The sequence below is a fragment of the Podarcis melisellensis genome (assembly GCF_964234715.1).
Source record: "Podarcis melisellensis genome assembly, chromosome: 8".
NCBI lineage: Eukaryota > Metazoa > Chordata > Lepidosauria > Squamata > Lacertidae > Podarcis > Podarcis melisellensis.
The window spans coordinates 68006627-68030134 of record NC_138540.1 but is presented as its reverse complement, the minus strand read 5'-3'; the positions used below and the strand labels follow the sequence as shown (position 1 = coordinate 68030134).

The following is a 23508-nucleotide window of genomic DNA, read 5'->3' as shown; positions in this document are numbered from 1 at the left end:
TCAAATCTTACTAATAGTATATAAAGCCCTAAGTAACTTGGGGCTGTTGTTGTTTAGCTGTGTCCGACTCTTCGTGACCCCATGGACCAGTGCACACCAGGCACTCCTGTCTTCCACTGCCTCCTTAAGTACACTTTCCTTATACTTCTGCCCAATCTACAATCATTTGATGGTGCCTGGCTGTCCTCAACAAATTATGCATTTAGCATGGGAGCACCGGCATTGTAGAACACTCTACCTAACATAATGAAGTCAGCATTGTCGGTAATGAACTTTGAGTGTCAGCTTAAGTCTTGGTTATTTCAGCAAGCCTTCTTATGAAAAAGATATATGGTGTTCATTTCATGATTTATAGTCAGATGAACCATTTTTGTAAACCCATTTCTTTAATGCATTCTGCTTGATTTTGTTATTTTGTTTTGGTTTTAATTGATATTCTCTACACCACATGCATATGTTTTTTTATATGTGTTTGTGGTATAGAAATGACTTGACAACAACAGTAATAGTAGTATAGGTATAAGGATCTGCTTATACCGAGTCAGACCAACTGTTCAACTATCCCAGCACTGTCACCCTGACAACAGTTCCTTATCTAGATAACAGGCAGTGATTTTTTCAGGCCTGCTGCTTGAGAGCCTTTTAACTAGAGATTTGGGAGGGACCATAGTACAGTGGCAGAGCACAAGGTCCCTGGTGCAATCCACAAGTCTCCATTTAGAAAGATGAAATAGCAGGTGATGTGATAGACTTCTGTCTAGAACTCTGCAGCTAGTCAAAGCAGACAGTGCTAGGCTCAATGAACAAATAGTCTGACTAGTATAAGGCAGCTTCCTGGGTTCTCATACTTCCTCTGAGATGTCACAGGCCTTCTCTCGGCAAAGCCTATGATTTTTCTTTAGGTCATGGCTATTTCCTAAAAAATTAAGTATAGAGACCTCTTCTCTCACAATAAGGTAAGAACTGTACAAATAAGCAGGTAGGCAGCACACAGTTAAGTCACAAAACACTCTGTTTCTTTTACACCAATTGCTTCAGTGTGAAGATGCACCTTATTGAAGGATGACATTTTTTCATGTTTCAAAGCCTCCCCCTCCCTAAAATTGTTCTTAAAATGTACACAACTGGCCTGTTGATTCTGTGCCTTTTTGTTTTGTTTTCAAGCCTAGTTTTGTTTCTTAATTTTTTTTAAAAAATCAAAGACTAAGCTGAAAGATGGAACAGAATATATCGGAGAAAAAACCAGCCATCGCCCAGACTGCAGACTTCGATGTAATGGGTGCCTTAGACTGGAAAGACGGCATTGCCACCTTGCCGGGTAGCAACATACAAGTAAGGAAAAAAAATAAGAGATAGGGTAAGCAAAGGCCCTAACTTAGTAAGAGTTACCAAATGTTCTTTTGTCAGGGTAGAGAAAAGATGTGCTGTGAAATGTATTGCCCTCTGGCATTAATTGGAGCTCTGGTGGCAAAAGCAAACTTGAGATGCCATCACCAAACTAAGTTAAATTTTGCTGAGATTTCTGCTTGCCTGCTGATTTAGCTATTTGTTTTTCCTGCTATGCAGTGAATCTGGAGTTTCTGGAAGTAAAATGTCAGTGAAGAAGTATAACTCACTGTTTATGCACCAAAACTGAGAACTAATTTAATATATTTTCAGCCACATAAGTACACTTACTAAAGGTAATCACCCTGTTTTAACTAATTTGTGAGACGGGGAAAGCTCTCTTCTTAGCCGTGACTCCTTGGGTTCCAGTACTGCAGAATAATAACTGTAGTAGAACAAAACTGCAGCAGGGGGAAAAGAACTGTGCTACCTTGCCTGGATCTGGTGACATCTACGCCTCTTCCAAGATGTTTCCTTACACACCTGTGTGTTATAAGAAAACTTGGAACCCAAGGCTGGTTGCTGGCAGCCAAAAGGACAACAGAGAATTGCATGGTGACAATAGGAAGGAGAGCAGAAAAAACTGTGGCTGGTTGTGCTGATCAGAGAGGCTGGTCTGAAGATTGGTTTGTCTTGTGGGCCACCTGTTGAGGAACAGGGCCTTGGCTCCAGCTTTTGCGAGGAGAGAATAGCTCAACTTTGCAGTTAATCTGCATCTAATTTGAGAGTTTTAGGCAAATATGGCTTGTTGGAATGCCTCTTTTATATAGACTTTTTCATTACAGATTTATCCCCACCCCACCTGCTAACTGATCTCCATAATGTTATTTATTTATTTTTTAATTAAATGTGTTAGCTGTCTTTTTAAAAATCTCAAAGTGCTATAAACTATTGAAGGATTTAATATGATAAATAGCTTTAAGGATGAAGACCCTGTGAAGTAATAACTGTGTTGCATCATGCTCAGAGGGCATTTTCCTTACCCCTGATCTTTTATTCTCTTTTCCTCTCTTGGGTTCTAGTGTGGGCACATAGCCCATGGGGTGTGATTTTAAAGATTATTTGAATTCTCTCTTTTCAGAAATTGAGAATGGGCAACATTGCAATCAGAAAATTTGTCAGTCATTATTGGTATGATTTTTAAAGATACAAATTACATGCCCCCCGAGAGTAATGTTCTAATAAAATAACCACTACTTCATCATCAATATGAAAGTCTGCCCAGTATGTCATATCTAGGCCTTGGCGATATATCAATATATCTCCCAGGACCAGTATGAGGAGCTTCACTTAGTGGTATATCTCTGGTGGCACCGCCATCGCTCCTGAGTCTCTCTGCTACCAGTGTCCACTAGAGTTCCTGCCTCCAGTGAAACTGCTAGCAGAGGGACTCAGGAGTGGTGGCAGTTATATCGCTGAGTGAAACTGCCATCACACTCTGCCCTCATACTATACAGAGGGAGAAACTTTCCCTCCCTCTCCATCTTTAAACTGCTCGACTGAGGGCTGTCTCAGCTGGGGAGAGGGAACCTGTCCCCTGCCTAGCTGAGTTGCGCAAGCAAACTGCATTGTCCCAGCCCATGAGCGCCTGGGTGAATCCACCTCAGTTCCTGAGGTGATAGCTGGGGCAGTTTCACCAGGTGCCTCACGGGCAGAGGCCAATGCAGCTTGTTTTTCCAACATTGCGGTATATCATCAAACCACAATGTTTGGCTAGTGATACACCACAATGTTGAAAAGCTGATATCACCCAGCCGTAGTCATATCATCTTGCCTTGAATGACACATAACAACTGTAGTGAGGTTCACATTGTAACCACCTACGTTTGTGTCTATAAACACTTAGATCATTCTTTTGTTGCTCTTCCATTTAAAAAGTAACAACACAGTTGTGACAATCTATAATTATTGATCAGCATGTTGGCTGGTTTGCATTTTTTCTCAGTCAAGTAAAAACAATGCTGTATTATCCTCGGATTTGTAAGAATGGCTCAATTTGATTACAAAACAAATGATAACATATTTTATTTATAAAATGCTTAAGAATGCTTAACAAATCTTCACTTGTTTTTTAAGGGTCTTGCATTATAGTCCTTTTTATGTGTTTTAAAATACTGTTCTGCCCTCTGTAATTGGTGAATCTCTAAATACATGGCGATGCAAGTATACTGTGAGCAACATCCAGTCAAAAATAAGCCCTTCTGACATCAGTGATTTCAGTTGGATAGTTAGGTACATGCTTAAATATTTCACACTGAATTCATTGGGATTTAGGGTGATATCCAGCTAAGTCATAAGAGTGCGGGTGGTGCTGTGGGTTAAACCACAGAGCCCAGGGCTTGCTGATCTGAAGGTCGGCGGTTTGACGGGATGAGTTCCCATTGCTTGGTCCCTGTTCCTGCTAACCTAGCAATTCGAAAGCACATCAGAGTGCAAGTAGATAAATAGGTACCACTCCAGTGGGAAGGTAAACGGCGTTTACGTGCACTGCTCTGGTTCACCAGAAGCAGCTTAGTCATGCTGGCCACATGACCCGGAAGCTGTACGCCGGCTCCCTCAGCCAATAAAGCGAGATGAGTGCCACAACCCCAGAGTCGTCCGCGACTGGACCTAATGTTCAGGAGTCCCTTTACCTTTACCAGCGAAGTCATACTTTGAGTAAGGTAAAGGGACCCCTGACCATTAGGTCCAGTCGTGACCAACTCTGGGGTTGCGGCGCTCAGCTCGCTTTATTGGCCGAGGGAGCCGGCGTATAGCTTCTGGGTCATGTGGCCAGCATGACTAAGCCGCTTCTGGTGAACCAGAGCAGCACACGAAAACGCTGTTTACCTTCCCGCCAGACCGGTACCTATTTATCTACTTGCACTTTTGACGTGCAGGGACCGAGCAACGGGAGCTCACCCCGTTGCGGGGATTTGAACCGCCGACCTTCTGATCAGCAAGTCCTAGGCTCTGTGGTTTAACCCACAGCGCCACCCGCGTCCCATACTTTGAGTAGACCCATTGAAATTGCTTAAGTCCATTGATTTTATTGGGTCTACTCTACTAGCGGATATCAGTCTTGGTGTTTACCACTAACTGGATTGTACCCTGTCTGTTGAGTAGTTTGGTGAATTGTGGCAGATACTGGTTAAGTGCTTATGGGGACTGAATAAACATAAACTGGATGATACAGCAGAAATGTTTACTAGTACCCATGTACCTTGCTTTTTTTGAAATTCAAATAATGTACACATCACTTCCTGAACTGTTCAGAGACATTCTCCTTCTAGGTTATAATTGCATGAACCATTTAGGGGGTTGGTGCTCTAGCACTATAGGTGTCAGTACCAGCTTGATGTGCTAAGACATCCCTCCATCCCTCCAAAGCAGTAGATACTGACAACCATGGTTTTCACTTTTTAGATATTGACTCTAAGCAGATAACATTATTAAGGAGTGCTTACTCTCCCTCAAACAGCACTATAGTTTTGTAGATCTTAGACTGTGTATGTAATCATTCCTCATTATATTTTTATATGTTTCATAGGTCTGAATCATGTTTACCGATGATGTCTTTCTGTATGTACATTGAAAGAAATGAGTACTCATTTAATCTGTGTCTGTGCTGTACTAAGGATGACCTAGAGATAATTGTCAATGCAGTATTTAATGCATTTTCTTTGCTATTGGTTCCTTTTTACTCCAGTCTACCTTGTTTCCTTGTTGACTCTCATATACTGTTTCCTTTCCTTCAAAAGTCTCTTTTGTTACATGTTTACTCCATTCACTTTTTCTTCCCTGCAGTTTCGTTTAACTGAGTTTGGGACACTGGAAATAATTACAGAAGTTGAAGCAAAGGCTACAAAAGCTCTCTCTGCATCATCAATCAATACCAGTTCAGCCCTTAACTTGTCTACCTCTTCTGTGCCCAATACCATAACTGCTTGTGGTACTGAAGGTGAGCCTTAGACTCATAGACTATATAATGGAACAAGAGCATGAAGCCAACATAAAAAAATTAAAATGCTTCAGTTACGTGTAGCAAGAATGGGTCTTTGTAGTAGCTTGCAATCTGGTGAAACATTTGAACTGCTTGTAATTTTTATTCATTTAGCAATATTTACAGTCACTGTTTATATTTGTCCTTAGGAACAGAAACAGTAAAACAAGAGCGCGACTTTGAACTTTGAAACATTGTGGTTTCAACCATCAGGACTCCAGTTCTACCACACGGGGGGGGGGGGGGACTGGAGTGCACAATTTTCCAAATTATGTATCTTGTCCAAAGTTTGCACCCAGAGCAATCTTGTGGGCAAGACATTGTTTCTGGAACAGGTTTGCTGGGATACAATATTTTATGTAATTATGGAATGCATTAACATCAACTCATGTTAGCAATCTTGAATTTTCACTGGAAAAGGGGAGAACATTAGCTAGCAACTTTCTGTTGTTTCTGGTGAGATGCAGTTTCTTATTACTAATTCTTGTTACTTTTACATTTGTAAGACATTGCTAGGACTATTTACTGCTATTAAATTCACACAAGAGGACTAAGTGCACTGTTTGAAAACCATTTAAGCTTATATAAATATATGCAGTGGGGCAGATTCACCTTCCTGACACTGATATTGCTGCTACATGACACTAATGTCAGGAAGGTGACATTGCTGGACTTCTCTGGCCATTCCTGATACTTAGATTGGCACCATCTAAGTTAACCTGGTTGTATTGTCTCTATGCAGATTATTGAATATACTGCCAAGTTTTGTGATTTTAAACAAGGATTTATGAACAAAAATGAACTCATGCTGTATGATTACTAACTGTGTAATGCTACACATTTCCTCCTAAGCAAATTTTGTACAGTTGGGTACAATTTTCTGTTTTGTCCACATGCTATTGCTGAAGATTTTTGATCCAGAACAGAAGAATGAATCCAAGTAAAGTACACATGAAAATATGCTTAGATATAGGCATAATTTCTTTCTTTTTTATCAATTTTTTTGTTATTTTCTTTAAACATACACATAATTTCTTTATAAAGTCATACCGTATTTTTCGCACCATAGGACGCACTTTTTGCCCTCCAAGAATGAAGGGGAAATGTGTGTGCGTCCTATGGTGCGAATGCAGGCTTTGCTGAAGCTGGAGAGCGAGAGGGGTCGGTGCGCACCGACCCCTCTCACTCTCCAGGCTTCAGGAGAGCCCCACCGCCAGCCCCACAAGCTCGGGGGACAGCGGGGAGGCGGAACGCCACCATCCCGCTGTCCCCCGACTTGGTTAGAAGGGTGGCGGGGGGAGAAGCCTGCTCCTCCCTGTCGCCAGCCACGCAAACTCGGGGGACAGCGGGAGAGGCGTAGCGCGCCCGTCCCGCTGTCCCCCGACTTGGCTAGAAGGCTGGCGGGGGGGGGGAAGAAGCCTGCTCCTCCCCGTCGCCAGCCCCGCAAACTCGGGAGACAGCGGGAGAGGCGCAGCGCGCCCTCCCGCTGTCTCCCGACATGGTTTGGAGGCTGGCAGAGGGCTTCCTCCTCCCTCAGCCCCGCAAGCTCCCAGAGCGATGCCAAAGCTGCGCGCAGCTTCGGCATGGCTCTGGGTCCCGTTCTGGGGGAGGGGGAAGCTCGGGCTTCCCCCGCCCCAGCCCCGCGTCTCCAGCCGGGAGACGGTTGCGGGGGGCTGCTTTAGCCCCGCGCATGCTCTCCCGGCTGGAGAGATGACGCGCGCCTATGGAGGCTCCTGCCATAGGCGCGTGTCACCTCTCCAGCCGGGAGAGCACGCACGGGGCTAAAGCAGCCCCCCGCGACCCTCTCCCGGCTGGAGAGGTGACGCGCGCCTATGGCAGGAGCATCCATAGGCGCGCGTCACCTCTCCAGCCGGGGGAGCACGCACGGGGCTACAGCAGCCCCCCGCGACCCTCTCCCGGCTGGAGAGGTGACGCGCGCCTATGGCCGCTGCTCCCTGACCTGCTCTTTGGGGCTGGTGGTGGGCTTCCCCCGCCAGCCCCAAAGAGCAGGTCGAAAGGAACCTGAAGCCTGGAGAGTGAGAGGGGTCGGTGCGCACCGACCCCTTTCGCTCTCCAGGCTTCCAAGGTAGCCGCCTGAACGCACCTTAAACGGCACCTTGTTTTAGAGCGGGAAAACAAAAGGGGGAAAATTCTCCCACTCTCTGCGCAGCGCCTCCTGCCGCTTCGCTGAAGGGGCGCTGGGCAGAGAGCAGAAGAATTTTTTTCCCTTGTTCTCCCCCCTCTAAAACAAGGTGCGTCCTATTGTCTGGTGCGTCCTATGGTGCGAAAAATACGGTAGTTGCTTGCATTTATTTACTATGTCCACACAAGTTTATTAAAATTTCAAAACAGATACACCTTTATCTGACATCCATGTAGAGAGTTACCGTATTTTTCCATCTATAAGACCCGCCCATGTATAAGACTCTTTTTTGGGACTCCAAATTGAGGAAATGGGGGGAATTGCCCCCATGTATAAGACAACCCAATTTTTAAGCTTAATTTTTCAGGAAAATAACCTAGTCATACACGGAAAAATACGGTAATTTATATTGTATTCATCATATAGTTAGACCAATCTCATTCTTTTTTGTTTAAGTAAGTAGATTATTATAAGACCAACATCATTATCAATTGATATAAAATTGTTCCCAAAGCCAAAACCAGTAACAACAGGGTGCATATAAACAATCTATATATTAAAATGTCATTTCAATACGCATAGTTAATGACATTTTTAGCTTTTAATTTTTGTTTCTGTTTAGTTACAGCAAATCTGGCTTAAATGTAACCTATTTCTTTCAGACAGAAAATACATTATTTTAATTACATCACCATATCTTTAAATCACTTTCTTTTATTGAATGTGGCCTTAAGGTATATGTTTAATGAGGTGCCTATAACTCATACTTGTTTGCCACAATACATTTTATTAGCCTATGGGGTTAAGACTCTTCTTGCTGTTTTTGCTGCAGCTAACATAGCTTCCCCCTCTGGAATTTGTCAATATAGATGAAGTTTTGAATTTGTCATTTCATGGGGTAGGTGCCTAGAGGCTTTATACAATTGACAAAATTCAAAACACTATTCTTCTCATCTCTAAAGTTCACCCACAGTTAAAATACCCACAGAGTCTTCATTTGTTTGTTGCTTTGTCTTAAATGACTTCACAGACTCTTTAAATACCTGCTCCATGGTGTTCAGTTTCCTTTCAGGAATGTAAAAAGCATTGAAAGAGCTCCATGAAAGGTGTTAGAAGTCCCAAATAATTTTATTTTGAATTAATCAGTGCCTATCATCCTTTTTTTTTTGCAGTGTCCAAGGACAATATTCCCAGATCTGAACTCCAAACCTGTGAAAATAACAGACACCCTGGGAAAATGGACTGTTTTGAGAATTCCCGTCAGGAACCTAGAGACAGGTAATGTCTTTGGTCTCCTCTTTTGTTTCATGGGACACAAGTGGGATCTGGATTAATCTATATTTATCTCTGTATTAAAAGAGCAAGTATCAATTTCAGTATTTTTTAAAAAGATGTTGGAAAACAGGATGGCTGGCTGCTGATGCAGTAACTAAATAGTAAGGCTGCAATCCTACACACTGAGCTGGGAGTCAATACCATTGAACTGAGTGAGGTTCACTTCTGAGTGTAGGATTGCAGGGTAAATCACTTTATGAAAGAATGAGATAGCATTCAAGGTGGAGACTGGCCCCATGTATTGATGGGGCACTGACCAAGACAGATTAAGGGAGGTAGTGGTTTTCTCTTTATCAGTTAACATTATTCAAAAGAGAAAGAAATGCAGTTGTTGTTTTCTTTAAACAGTATTCTTTGATTAAATTTAAAATGTCTAATTATCTTTCAAATCATTTATTTCAGCATGACTGAAAGTTAATTCTCAATACTTTATTCTGAAAGCTGGAAAAAACGTATTCAGAAAGGTGGAAAAAATGTGTTGAACCTCTGATCATTTAACTGCCCTCTGCATCCCCATCTAATTTAAAAACTTTAACTATATATAAAGAATACTCCATTTTGTCTGAAATTCATTTTATTCACATATTTGTAATTGCTTTAAATAGATGAGTTATAATACTCAAAAATTTCATTAATTTGAGTAACTTCTAACTTCAGATAAATTATGTTTTGCCACCTCAGTTGTTTCCCATCATAACTTTCATTTTTGCATTTTTAGTAATGCTAAACATTGAATTAGCCCATAAAAATTGTTAGGATGGTAGCAAACCTGTCACTCAAATGGGGAAGTTATATTCCTATTTACCTCACAAGACTTCCTCTGCCACAGCAGAAAAATGAATACATATCCAGTTTCCTTATAAAAGACAAAATGAAATGAAAACTCATCAAGCAAGCTGTATTAGGAAAACGGTTGGTGGTATGTCTGAAGCGTAAGAAGGCCACATTGCAGTATAAAAGTGTACAAGAGCTTTTCTTAAAGGAAATTAGCTCTGATGCTTTCATTGGCTCATATTGAATGAAAATGTAAGCATTGTTTCAACTTTGCAGTGCTTGTTTTCCTTGATGTGAAATATTCAGTGCTAATATGAATGAAGTTCAACACCAAGAAAACCTGCATGGTTGTGCAGTTGACCTGTGCTTCAAGAGAGGTCACATGTACATGATTTTGGTTTCCTGAAATTTGATTAATTGCTAATTAAGATGCCAGTTAGTACTAGCTATTAAAGCTTAAGTCCCGAACATACTTCCCAGGGAGTAAGCCTCATTGGTCTTAGTGAGACATGTCTGAGTAAACATGCAGCAGGTCGGTTTTCATTGAAGAAGCTGGTCTTTGAAGTATCCTTGCCCCAGACCATTTATACTGTATTGCCTTTTAAATCTGCCAGTCCAGATGCTTCACTGTTAACGGGAAGGGTAACTTTTTGTAACTTCACAGGGATACTTTGCACTTATTTTAGGTTTTGTCTCCTAGTAGAGTCTCTAAGGACACCCCAGCTGACTTCGGGAAACAGACAAGTAGCAGCCAGATGTATGAAACAGACAGACCTTCCAAGCGCCTACGAAAAAAGAGGAAGTTGCTTTTGGATTCTGAAGATGAGGAAGAAAATGCAGATGATGATGAGGTATTACAGGTTTAGTTGGAATCATAACCAAGAGGCTACACTTGAGTCGGGCAGTAATATATGTAAATCTTGAAAACTTTTTTGAATTAGAAGCTAATGTTAACATTTTACATTCAGAAAATATCACTCTGGAATATATATATATATATATATATATATATATATATATATATATATATATATATATATATATATGCAGGTTTTGGTGTCCTCGGGTGTCTTCCCGTGTAAAAGTTGGGGTGTCTAGGCGACGTTTCGACGAGGTCTCACTCGTCATCTTCAGGCTGGTGCTTTCGGCTTCTTGTTACTGGAACAGAGCAGGATCTCAGTGTTTGAGTTCCTATAAATACTGTTGAGGGGGTGTGGTGTATAGCCTCCAATGTTCTGGGCAGAGAGGAAGTTCCCAGGCTAGTGTGCCTTTTCTTCTTTTGTTCCTTAATTACTTGAGGGATATCTTGAGTGATTTCTTGAGTGATATCCTGAGTACCACTTAGGTGGGTCATTAGGTGTGGATTAGTTGCTAAAGTCTTTGTGTCTTGACCTCTTGAACTTTGTGAAGAGTTTTTCTGAGAAGATGGCTGTACTGCACTTAGTTGTGCTCTGGCTTGGCTTCGTGTATAGGGGCGAGCTGTGGTTTTGTGGCCTGTGTCAGCCAGATCTGTGTAGGGATTGCAGGGGGGTGCAGCATCCGGAGGTGCCACCATGGTTTGGCTACTGGATGGTGTCTGTAATTTATCTGTGGAGAGGGTCTGGGTTTGGGTCTGGTGTGGTTGATTGGTGATGGCGTTCTGTGTGCCTCTGGATCTGGTGTCAGTTTTTGTGGGGAGGGCTAATTTCCAGAACGTCGCCTAGACACCCCAACTTTTACACGGGAAGACACCCGAGGACACCAAAACCTGCATTCCTGTACCCGTGAAAATCTACGAAAGCATATATATATATATATATATATATATATATATATATATAGTGTGTGTGTGTGTGTGTGTGTCTTGTGGCGGGGATACACTATATGGCAGGTTATGCTTTCTTGTTTGTTTTTTTCATTTCTACCTTTCTACCAAGGTACCCAAGGTGAGTTACAATTTAAAATACTAAACCTTTTTATTTTTATAAAAGAATGAAAATTTCAATCATATGTATGAAAATCTCGGCATATTTTCTTATCATTTAAAAAATATGTCTATTTCTAGGAAAAGAATAAATTGAATTTGAAAAACCGCAAGAATGCTAAACCAGTAAAGCAAGGTAAGCGGAAGGCTTAATGCTGAAAAGCTGCTGTATAGTGGATAATTTTGCAGCCCAGAAGGCTGGAGCTGTAGAACCCATAATATATCTAGAATAGTAGAATTAAGGGTTGCGAGTAACAGTATACCAACTTGCTCAGGTGGCCGCAAAGCATCTGGATCATTCATTCTGGCATCATCAAACTAGAGTCCCTCTTATGAACAGCAAGCTGAATATGATAAATCCTGTTAAAATAAACACTGGAAGATAAAATTGAAATGAAACTGATAATGATTGATGGGCTCTTAAGGATCATCTTAAATTAAATTACATCCTCAAATATTGTTCATCTTTTGCATTAATTTGTTGAACGCCTTTACTAAAGTCAGAGCTGGAGACATTTACAGCACACTTAATTAAGTGGAACTTGGTAAATATGTCTAAGATTGCAGCTTGTTCATATTCCTCATGATCTGTTGGCTGGCCATTTAATTTCTTTTAGATTTGCTTTATTGCTGCTAATGGTTGCTCATCTTATATATATTTTGAAGGACTATGGGAATTTGTTGTTTTGTACTGGTCAGTAAGGGTCTGTTTGACCAGTGCACCATTTACAGCTATCTAGAAACAAGAAAACCATATTTAAATAGCATTAAAAGTCAGCCTCAGATATTTACAACACAGAAAATATTTTGAAATTTATGAGCAGACATTACAAAAAACACACCAATTCTGAGTATTCCCCCGCCCCCTGTTTCATTTAGAATTATTATATATGGTTAATTTTGCTGTGTTTTTGTATAAATAACTGTAAATGCGTAAATAATGAATTGTATGTGGTATGTTTGTAATTTTTTAAAAAGCAACACCAGAAACCAGATCCTTCCTGCAATTAGTTTTATTCATTTTTTAAATAGCAATAGTTTTGCTTATTTTAGTTCCCTAATATATATTCTAGTAAGGGGAAGTTGATAGCATTTGAATTGTTGGACTGTTCTTGAAAGCTGCTTTCCATCTATTGTAGAAGAAACGGCTTACCTTTGGATACCCAATGTGGCAAATAGAAGCACATGTGTGTGGATCTCTGCTTCAGTGCTTTGCCCTGCAGAAATAATTTCCCTCTCATTCTGTCTTTGCTCAGTTACTCCTGGAAAGAAGCATGTGTGGAACTGGCTGTCATACTTAGAAGAAGAAAAAATGGCACCTGCTCCACTGAAACTCTTCAAAGAGGTTGACAGCTCGTGGATAATTTATTTATTTTGTTCATGTGTCTATTTAATGACTTTGTGCATTTGGTTAACAGAATTGGGGGGGGGGCTGGTGTTGTTTTGGCATGTGCTGTGGTTTGTACAGGAGAAATAGAGTTTTCACCTTGTCAAACCAGCCTAGAGTTCTTGCACACAAAAGAGTTCTCCTACAGGGAGGAACCAGACAGGGTTGACTTACTTTATTTTGTGCTGCTGCAACACAGGCTAAAGAGCTAGATTTACTGGTGGTGTTGTGTTGGCTAGGTGGCTGGCTGGCTGGGTAGTTACATCTTGTCTAAAGGGTGGTTCCTGATGCCTTTCCGATAATAGCCTAAAAGTTAACAAAGCTGCCTTTTGGGTCAATATGCAAGTTTGCTTGTTAAAAGGGAAAATGTGTAATCAAGCCCCACTTCTCTTTTGGTCTTAGGAAAAATGCAGAAAAACTCCCTTGCTCCTTTCATTGTTTCCTCTTTGTAGTCAGGAATTGTTTGCCCATTTGGATAGGGAAGAGCTGTCACTACAGAGTGACCAGAGCTGTTGCAACAAGGTGCTGCTCCCCAAAACAGCTTGCTAATGAGATAGGTAGCCCCGGGCTTTCTCATTGTGAGGGAGTAGTAGACAAGAAAAGGGGAGAGCAAGTGCTGCAAGACAAAGGCCAACTGCCATGGATGCTTTTGCTGAGATTCCTGCATTGCTAGGGGTTGGACTAGATGACCCTTAGGTCCCCTCCAACTCTATGATTCTAAGAAATCTTCAATTACTGCCTGTACTGGATGCCAGAGAAATGAACTAATATGGGCAGAGGAGGGTTTTATTTGTACTTGTTCCCCTGTTGAAATGGGAATATGTCAATTACTCACTAGAGAAAGTTTAATAGTTGTGGTTTTTTTTTAAGTTTGCACCCAACCCTTGTTTTAATTTGTGCCTTAAGTATGTGAAATTGCTCAGCGCTAGGATCATATCTTAGCCAGTGACTGTGTGAAGCTAGCTTTAGCTTTGCTAATTAGCATAGTGCTTATATTAATTGGATCCTTGACTTTTAGCATGTTGTAGATTATCTGATTAAAAAATAATCATTACAAGTGGAGGGTACAAGTAGCAACCAATTGGCATGTCTAAAAATATGCAAGAAGCCGACCTCTATAGAATGTGAATATAGCACGCATCCTGTCTGATACTGAATTCCCTCAATTTCCATTGAAATGAAAAAATAGCACCTTGTAACGCTGGGGAAATGTTCAGTCATCCTTTTTTTCTAGCGGCACCTTTCAGCTTTGATCAGTTATGTCTATAAAGATCAACTTCTTGGTGGAAGTTACAGATAGGTAGCCGTGTTGGTCTGCCATAGTCAAAACAAAACAAAATTCCTTCCAGTAGCACCTTAAAGACCAACTAACTTAGTTCTAAAGACCAACTAACTTAGTTCTTGGTATGAGCTTTCGTATGCATGCACACTTCTTCAGATACACTCTTGTTCCCCTGTTGAAATGGGAATATGTCAATTACTCACTAGAGAAAGTTTAATAGTTGTGGGGGTTTTTTAAGTTTGCACCCAACCCTTGTTTTAATTTGTGCCTTAAGTATGTAAGTGTATCTGAAGAAGTGTGCATGCACACGAAAGCTCATACCAAGAACTAACTTAGTTGGTCTTTAAGGTGCTACTGGAAGGAATTTTTTTTGTTTTGTTCTTGGTGGAAGTAAGCATTGGTTATAAAAGGTTGTTTCAGATTCCATCACCAGAATTCCTTTTAATTATCTACCTGTTCTTAGCCAGGGTTTGAGAGTTACGACTCTTTTTATGTCAAAACTTGAAACTTTGTTCTTGGTTGATGTTTACAAAAGTCAGAAGAAGCTACTCATTTCAGGTATCGCACCAAGTCACAATTCAGATGTCAAACCAAATCAGTTTTGTGCTCACGATAGTTTAGAACTAAACCACTGGATTGAGTTTCCAAATGTTTAACAGTCAAATCATGGTGTGCATCAGGGTGGGGAACCTTTTTGACTGCAGGATGCCTTTAGTGGGTGGGGCTGTCCATTGAATGGAAGCCACTTCTGTTTCCTTGATCAAGGTGTACTCCTACCACCCATCATCTTAACATCAGGTCTAGGGCAGGTGGGCATTACTTCCTCCAAGTGGCTTTGTGGGCCAAATGAGGAGGCCTGGCATGCCAAGTTTGGCCCACACGCCAGATATTCCCAACCCCAGTCTACAGACAGTTTTTGCCTGCTTTTGTTTTCCGATCTGCTCAGCACTTAGCTCCTTAAGTTCATTTCTCTCTCCATAGAACAGCAGCCTCTGGAAGTGAAGTGAGGGCCATTACCATGGTTTGTCAGTTCTGATATCATACCGACTATAGCTCAAAAAATGGCTTGCAAATTAATTTCAAACCATGGTTTCCAATTCTTGTTTGCTGACTGATCACAAGCCATGGTTTTTCATTTCAGAGTTAGCTTAACTATAGCCAACTGATGTCTGAACTGAGCACAGAAGCTGCTTGTCTGATGTGGCAGAACCACAATATTAGCTTTCTAGTAGTGACAGTACTGCCAGTTGCCAGGAGATGAAGGGGTGGGAAGGTCAAGGTCATGTGGGTGCACCAGCAGACCTAATCCAGTGCTCTCACTGTTGCACCCACTATGCATTGACCTCCCCACTACCTCACCCCACTCCATCGTGGTAAGTGACAGTGACACTACTGCCAAAAAATTAGCATTGCAGCTCTGTCCCACTGGGCAAGCCATTTCTGATGAATCACAGTCTTCAAATCAATATATTTGTGAATATAATTCTGATATAGATGTCATTCACCTTCCATCTCTCAGTGTAAAACAAGTACAGAGTTAGCAATCTCTGAGGTTACCTCCATTAGAGAAAACAGATTACACAAAATAACTAGAGTTCATTTCCTTCTTATTTTCCCCATAGAGTATTAACACTGCAACAAGAAAGTCTTCATTGAAGTGTAAAATAATGTTTTCCCTCCATTATTTCCACTGCAGTCTCAGTCCTTTCCACAAAACAAAAATGGATTTAAAGTTGGAATGAAGCTAGAGGGCCTAGATCCTGAACACCCATCCTTATTTTGTGTGCTTTCTGTTGCCGAGGTATTTGCCTTTCTTTTTATTGAAATCAACAGTATTAACTTATTTTCTGAATAATAAGGGGGAGGGGAAAATAGACAGAGGGAAGGTCCTAAGGCATGCCCTGGATCAGTGAGTTAAAACAATGTTTAAAGATAATGCTTCACATTCTATTTAAATAAAAATAACTTCTGCCTAGATTTTGTTGTTTTAAATTAAACAACTTTCATGGTTTTAATGTCAGAAACAGATCCTGCCAGACTCAAAGGGTATTTTCAGGTAAACAAGACAATCTTTAGTGTGTGTGTGTTTTCTTGGGCGTTTACTTGAATTACTGTATTTTCCGTCTATAAGATCCCCCATGTATAAGACCTCCCCCCCTATTTTTGTGGCAACAACCAATTGCTAGTCCACCCTCGGCAATATCCGTGTATAAAACGCCCCCATAATTTTTGACATTATTTTTAAGGGAAAAAACCTAGTTTTATACACAGAAAAATACGGTAATTTTGAGGCCTGAATAAATGCCTACACATGTGCAAAATGGATCTCCTGGTGGGTGGGTGGGTGGGTGGGTGGGAGTGAGTGAGAGCGAAAGAGACTCAACATCAGTGTGACTGGACACTGCAGTGTAGAGACTTGAGTTCCATTTTGACAATAAGCATAAAACAGACTTTGTGGAGGAGTCCCTACAACTATAGATAGTAAATTTTAAAAGAGAGCATTTCTATCTTTTGCCAAAGATTATAAGGAGATGGAATCAATCCAGAGTTAAGTTTAAAAAACAAACCCAAACAAACAAAAAACAACCCTAAGGTTCATTTGACTCGTGAAAGGGATAACTTTGAGTTGCTTCGTGCTTACAGGTGCAAGGGTACAGAGTGAGATTGCACTTCGATGGTTATTCTGAGTGTTATGACATCTGGGTTAATGCGGATTCTCCAGAAATCCACCCTGTTGGATGGTGTGAAAAAACAGGTCACAAGCTGCTTCCTCCTAAAGGTACATGAACTTATTTTTTTGTTCAAACAAGTGCATTTGGATGTAATGCTACGCCACATTTTAGCACCTTGGGAACACACATGGATAAGCTTTAAGCTTTATGCTCCCATCTCATGGGTGTGTGTGTGTGTTTGAACAGAAAGTTAAAGGCATCCAGTTCCTGATTTGAGTTTGTTGTAACATCCACACTTGGAACTCTGCTTAGTTTAAACATAGGTTTGCTGAATCAAAGCTAGGTTGTTTAATTTACTATATTGTGCCATTTCATATAAATTGTAGTTAGTTCAAACATGGATGTGGATGCTTCCAGTCTCCTTGCCAGAGGAGGGGGAAGTGAGGATGGAGCTTGCAAACTCATGGCTCGCCTGTGCTCATTCTGATAGCACTAAAGTTAACATTGTTAAAAATGGGAAGAAGTAATTGAAATCTAAACCAATAAGTAGCCACTTCACAAAATAGAAATGGGTACATATTAAATATAACATTTGCACCTACCTTTGCTTGCTTGCCTTTACTTGTTTGCGTAAACGATATTAATATTTGTAAATAGCTTGTCAGGAAGGCAGTGCATAAGTGCAATAAATAATAAAATGAATAAATAATAATATGTGAGATGTTGAGACACCGTTTGTCCACCCTGTGTAGAGCATGGAAATAAGCTGCTGAAGCAGTGTATTGTTTGCAGTGGATCATGTATGGTGAACCTTAGAAGACAGAAATCTTACAGGACAGAAGAGAGTGCATTCACTTTTGCTGTAGTTTATGAAGCAGTTTTCTTATAAGAGAAAAGACAAACTTTTTTTTGATGGAGCCAAGCAATGGAAAACGTAAAATAATGAGAATTTCCTTCAGTAATGTGCAATATAGCAAATGCATTCACTACTTTTTCCTCCTTTTAATGTTTCCTAGAGACTTCTGAAGTTTCAGATTAATGATTAAAACTGCAATAATGTATTTTAAAAGACAGAAGAAAGTGAGAGATATGTTAACTGAAGCCTGTAACTCCTGCTTATTTCACAGGGGCAGCTATTATGCAAAGTTCACATTCTTCCCACATCATTTCTATTTCTGAAAAACCAATCTGAATGTAGCAGCAGCCACTGTATAAAACAATACTTTTATCTCCCTCCCTCCCTCCATCCCTCCCTCTCTCTCTCTCTCTAGGTTACAAGGAAGGGGAATTTAATTGGACATCATATTTGAAGAACTGCAAAGCTCAAGCTGCCCCCAAAGCTCTTTTCAGAGCCCTGAGCACGGTAAGAGGCAGTACTGATGTTTTAGTCTTTTAAATTCTAGCCATTTCTAAAGCTTCAGCCAGGATATTAATGTGCCTTTTTCAAATGCTTGGAACAGAGGCTGAATCACCAAGAAACAGGGGAATATCAGATGTCAAATGAGAAACCTATTTAATTTCTCACTTACATTTAGTAAACAGAGTTTATTGTCTGGCTTTTTATATATGTGCACATGGCAGACACCTACCCAAGCAAAGAAAGAATTCTATCATCTGACTACTTACTAGGTGATTTGGCACAGACTAGATTGTATTTTGTCATATTTCTCTGGCATTGGCTACATTTTACCAGAATACCAGAACTTGCTCAGTCCTTGACGGGAAAATATTTGTTATACGTGTACTTACATCAAACACATTTCTGCTCATTTGAATAAATGCATTCATCTTCCCCATCTCCAGCATTTTTTAAAAAGCTTTAGTTTGCTTCCCGTTCCACTCTGTCAAGTATCTTTGCTTGTACATTTGCATAGCACCTTGCCCAATCTGTAGCCTGGCAATGGTTGTCAAATTGTGTTGATTTCAATGAATGAGAAGGGCCTTTGTAACTCTTCCATGCAGAGTAGCCTTGTGGAGAAAGTAAGATCTGTTCCAGCTTTTCTTTGAATACAAGAGTCACTTCTCAGCAGCATTTTACATAGTCATATAATTGTAAGGTTGGAAGGGATCCAAAGGGTCATCTAGTCCAACTCCCTGCAATGCAGGAATCACAGCCAAAGAATCCCTGACAGATGGCCATTCAAGCTCTGTTTAAAAACCTCCACTGGAGAGTCCACAATCTTCCGAATTTGTCTGTTCCACTGTCAAAGAGCGAGCAACCCATTTTTCAGCCAAGAATTGTGCCAGGAAGCTCTAACTGTATTTGTGGATAAACTAGCCCAGACATTATTTCTTTCACATGATTGTGTCTGCAGGGCCACTCTATATGGAAACGTTTCATATATTTGAACAAGGTCAGGGTCTTTAGGTTTCAGTCTGAGTGATCCTCCTCTATTTATGGGGAACATCTGCTGTATTTCAGAGGATTTGTCCAGTAAATTGCCAGAACTTGCTGTTACCATAGTAGAATTGTCATAGGATTCAGCCTCTAGCACTGAATTTTGATCCAAGTGGAAAATAGCATTTGCATTCTGCTGTCTTGATGTCATAGCGGATTATAGTTTAGAGGAGGGAGAAGAGGTTTGGATCTAAAGGTTCTCCTCCTCTGGATGAATGAATCCTTCTATCGGAGAAAGGGAAAATTCAGAATGCAATACCACACATGTATTGCCAAGTTCGGTATTTAATATATCCAGTTACAACAAACTCACGAACCATTCCTGGGAAGGATTTCTACCTGAAACCTCTTTAGATGGATAAATTTATTCAGCTGCTAGATTAACCTGCTAGTTTGACTGGTATAGTTTGTTTTTTGATGAGACTTTCCCATATCTAACAAATTATGGTCTTTAATGTCCACTGGAACATGTGATTTATAAAAAAAAATACTTTATTAGCATTCATTATACTAAGGAAGCTGTAATTTCAATAATCTAGCTAACTGCAATGTTTTCTCAATTTTCTCCTGTTCCTTAGCCAGTCACACCTTCTGGTTTTCGAGTGGGAATGAAGTTGGAGGCTGTAGACAAAAAGAATCCTTCTTTAATGTGTGTAGCAACCATTGCAGACATGTTGGATAATCGGCTGCTAATTCATTTTGACAACTGGGATGAAAGTTATGACTACTGGTAAGTAAATAAATATCTCCTCTGTTCACACAACTAGGGTATTGCTTGGCATTGCCTAGATAGAGAATGAATTTGAGTTAGGATGAGGGGGGTGCTAGTTCTGCATTTTGAGTCAGGCTCCAGTTCTGAATTTAGATTCATCAGGTCTTATTCACTTCCTGAATTTCTGAAGCTGTCCTACACATGCTTAAATTTCATTTAGATGTGTGCACTTTTCCTCCAAGTAAATATGTTTGGGCCTCGTTGTTTGCTTGTGACATTGTCAAAACTTGCAGAACTATGTACAGCTCACATCTCTTTGAAAATCTAGGGGGACAATATTCTTTTACTTGCAAACTTATGCATGCTTACCATTTGTCATTATGATTTAATTATTTTAGAGGTATGTGTATGTATATATAACTATAGATAGGTATATTGTTGCAATTTTGAGTCACCCTGGGAGTCCTGTAGGACCAAAACCCAGAATATATATGTAACTGAATAAAATAAATGTAGTCAACATTTAAGTTTTTTTAGCTAGGTCTTAGCTAGTAGAGAAGGATTATACAACTTGCCTTAGGATCTACATACATCTGGAACTTTCTTTGTTTTGTAACACAGTTTTTATTCATTTTCATCTTTGAACTGTTTAACATGGTTGCATTGAGAAATATCTTTGTTAACATTAGAGCGTATGACATGCAACAATTACATAAAATTAAAAATTAAGCAATAAAGATACTGGGACCTTCTGAAGGTGCTCTAGACCCTCTAAAGGGCAGGCTGCCCTACAGTATAAGAATCATTGGCTTATCCCTTCCCATGAAAATCCAATCCCACGCCACAGCTGTATTTAGATCTGTTTCTCCCTGCCTTGTTTCTGATACCAGAAATACACCCAAATGGAGGAAAGAAGGTTACGGGAGACATTAGGAGGGGAGAATTGATAAGTATGTGAAAGGTTAAGCACTCTTTTCTCACACTCACCAATGCTTAACTACACATGTTCCTCATGCCCCTTCATTCACATTACTTTAGCAATTGTGGATTGGGAATGTTCCAAGCTAGGGTCAAACTACACATCAAGGTTTAGGAGATTAGGGAATAGTTGACAGGTGAAAAGGATAGATCGGTTGTTCCATGCAGTGAACTGCTACCCACTGAAGGACATCCAATCTATTCTCATTTCTGAACCTTCTTTCCCATTGTATGCAAATTTTAAGTCTTTTGCAACCTTGATTACTAGAAGCATGCTTAGAGGAGAAGAAGAAGAGCACTGAGAATCCCAGCATATGTGTGCTGTAAATACCAGGTTCCTGGAAAAAAACAAAACATCCTGACTTTCTTCCAAGTGGAACTCAAGGCAGGTTCTTAGCACAGGTGTAAATGCTTTGTAGATCAATGCAAATATATACAGTGGCTGCTCACACAAGAGAGGAGAAGAGGCAAAAAGAAAAGACAAAGAATACAGGGGAAAGCTATTTAAAAAGGCCTGGAACAAAGTCCAAGAACCAAGCCTTCACTGACCACAGACAGAGTCAGTCTGGTTAGAGGGATGACTCCTCTCAATGGAAAGCAAGCATAGAGTCTGACTGATCCCTCCAGTAGGAGGCATCATCTTATCTTAGAAATGTCTTTCACCTGGATCTTCAAACAGAAATTCACATTTTTCCTGCCTTCCAAGCACTAGAAAGGGATTATAACCCACTTGATACCTTCTTATGTTGAATAAGAAAAAACCCTTCACAGTAAGTTCCAGTGTTTTGGTCTTCTTGAAGACATAGTTTTATGACTTTTAAAGCAAGTGGCTTCCATGTATGATCAGGTTCAGCAAAGAAACATCGGATTCATTATTTCATGTACTGGCTGTGACTGGAACTAGTTCTCTCTGTTTGATCCAGGTGTGATGCTAGTAGCCCTTATATTCGACCTGTTGGTTACTGTCAAGAAACTGGAACTCCCCTTACAACACCAGCTGGTATGTTGAAAGTTCACAAGTCCCTGCTGCATTCTAAACATTTGCAAGATGTGATCTGCTCTATGTGATTCAGATGTCTATGAGGTCTGTTCTGGTTTCTCCTCTCCAACTAATTCTGCTAGATTTGTAGAATGGGAGACACCTCCTGCCCTTCCCATAATTCCATTATGATAAGGGTAACTGCATGCTGGTGCTTGGTCACAAAATGGGGTCTTTGTTGACAACATGCTGTATTGATGCCGGCTTAACAGTAGGGGGATTCCTAACAACTCTCAGCACCCTTGGCAGACTACAGTTCCCAGGAGTCTTTTGTGGGAGGCCATGACTGTTTAAAGTGGTCTGATATGGCTTTAGACATAAAGTGCAGATGGAGCCCTAGACAGGAGTTGGGATGGGAAAGGAGAATTGAGAGCAAAAAGGCCTTGCTTAAAAGCTCAAAGGATCTCCACAGTGGGCTGGGGGATCTTGCTGGTGTTATTTACTGCTGACTGAGGTGACTGAGAACAGTGTGTCACACACTGCTTCAGGGAGGAACAACTGTAGATTTGGGCCATTTGTCATGAATGCTTTCGTTTAGATTCCTGGATTGCGGGGGGTTGGATTAGATGATCCTCAAGACCCCTTCCCCATACTGTTCTATGATTCTATGAAGTCTGGAGGGCAGCTCATAACGTTCACTTAAATCACCGAGTCTATTTTTGGCCAATTAAGGGTGTGGAATTTCAACTTATAAGTTTTAGAGGTAATAAAGGTGCTTTAGAAGCCAGTTTACATACAGAAAATGCAGTAAAATTAACTTTAAAATGAAAATAAAAACTAATGTAGTTATCGTTATGATGTGGACCCATTTAGTGAATTTTCTGAGATTGCAAGAGTTATGAATGCTATACTAGTTTCTACGTATTATAGACTCCATACCAAAGTCTTTGAGCTGGTTTAGGCTTGCACAATTACTCCTTCCCTCACACTTTCCCTAACTACTACTTTTGTGCCAAACCATAGTTTGCTTTTGCACAAACACTGGTAAACTCTGGTTTGTTCTTATCCTCCAGACCAGAATTAAAAGCCAGGATAAAAGTTTGCGTTTTGGAGGGCAAGAACAAGCTATCATTTGTTCATTTCAGATATGATGACAAGCTATGATTTTCCATGAAAGGGAAGGCATTGCAGTGCACATATGAAGGAGAGAGCAGCTCGTACACCAATCCATGAAGTAGCATAGATGTAAAACAAGCCTAGGCACATAACCTGAATTGGAAGTTTATACTATATAAACATTTTTTAAAGTGATTTAATTTCTGATTTCAGTTCCCTTGCATAACAATGTATTGTTTGGTTAAAGTACACTTCCTATTACTTACAGTTGTAGTTAAAGACTGATAATATTCCTAATCCTCTCTGCAGAATACAAGGATTTCAAAAGCTTCTCATGGGAGAAATACTTGGAGGAAACTGGTTCACAGGCAGCCCCAGCAAGAGCCTTTAAACTGGTTGGT

The 23508-nt window shown here is 40.5% G+C and overlaps 1 protein-coding gene across 15 annotated transcripts in view; it reads left to right on the top strand.

Annotated features, from left to right (window-relative positions):
• The window catches only part of LOC309375113 (lethal(3)malignant brain tumor-like protein 4), a 59833-nt gene that overhangs the window by 14195 nt on the left and 22130 nt on the right, over positions 1-23508 (top strand). For 6 of the 15 annotated variants that reach the window (XM_081920570.1, XM_081920569.1, XM_081920561.1 and 3 more), the window contains exons 2-12: positions 5173-5326; positions 8684-8789; positions 10321-10471; positions 11665-11719; positions 12840-12928; positions 15949-16053; positions 16896-17031; positions 18196-18287; positions 19901-20052; positions 21936-22012; positions 23417-23502. In XM_081920570.1, coding sequence (XP_081776696.1) covers positions 5173-5326; positions 8684-8789; positions 10321-10471; positions 11665-11719; positions 12840-12928; positions 15949-16053; positions 16896-17031; positions 18196-18287; positions 19901-20052; positions 21936-22012; positions 23417-23502 — 1203 coding nt within the window. Of the gene's footprint in view, positions 1-152; positions 1333-3600; positions 3619-5172; positions 5327-8683; positions 8790-10320; positions 10472-11664; positions 11720-12839; positions 12929-15948; positions 16054-16895; positions 17032-18195; positions 18288-19900; positions 20053-21935; positions 22013-23416; positions 23503-23508 lie in introns of those variants that run through there. The other 9 variants (XM_081920572.1, XM_081920573.1, XM_081920574.1 and 6 more) reach the window with 6 other exon arrangements.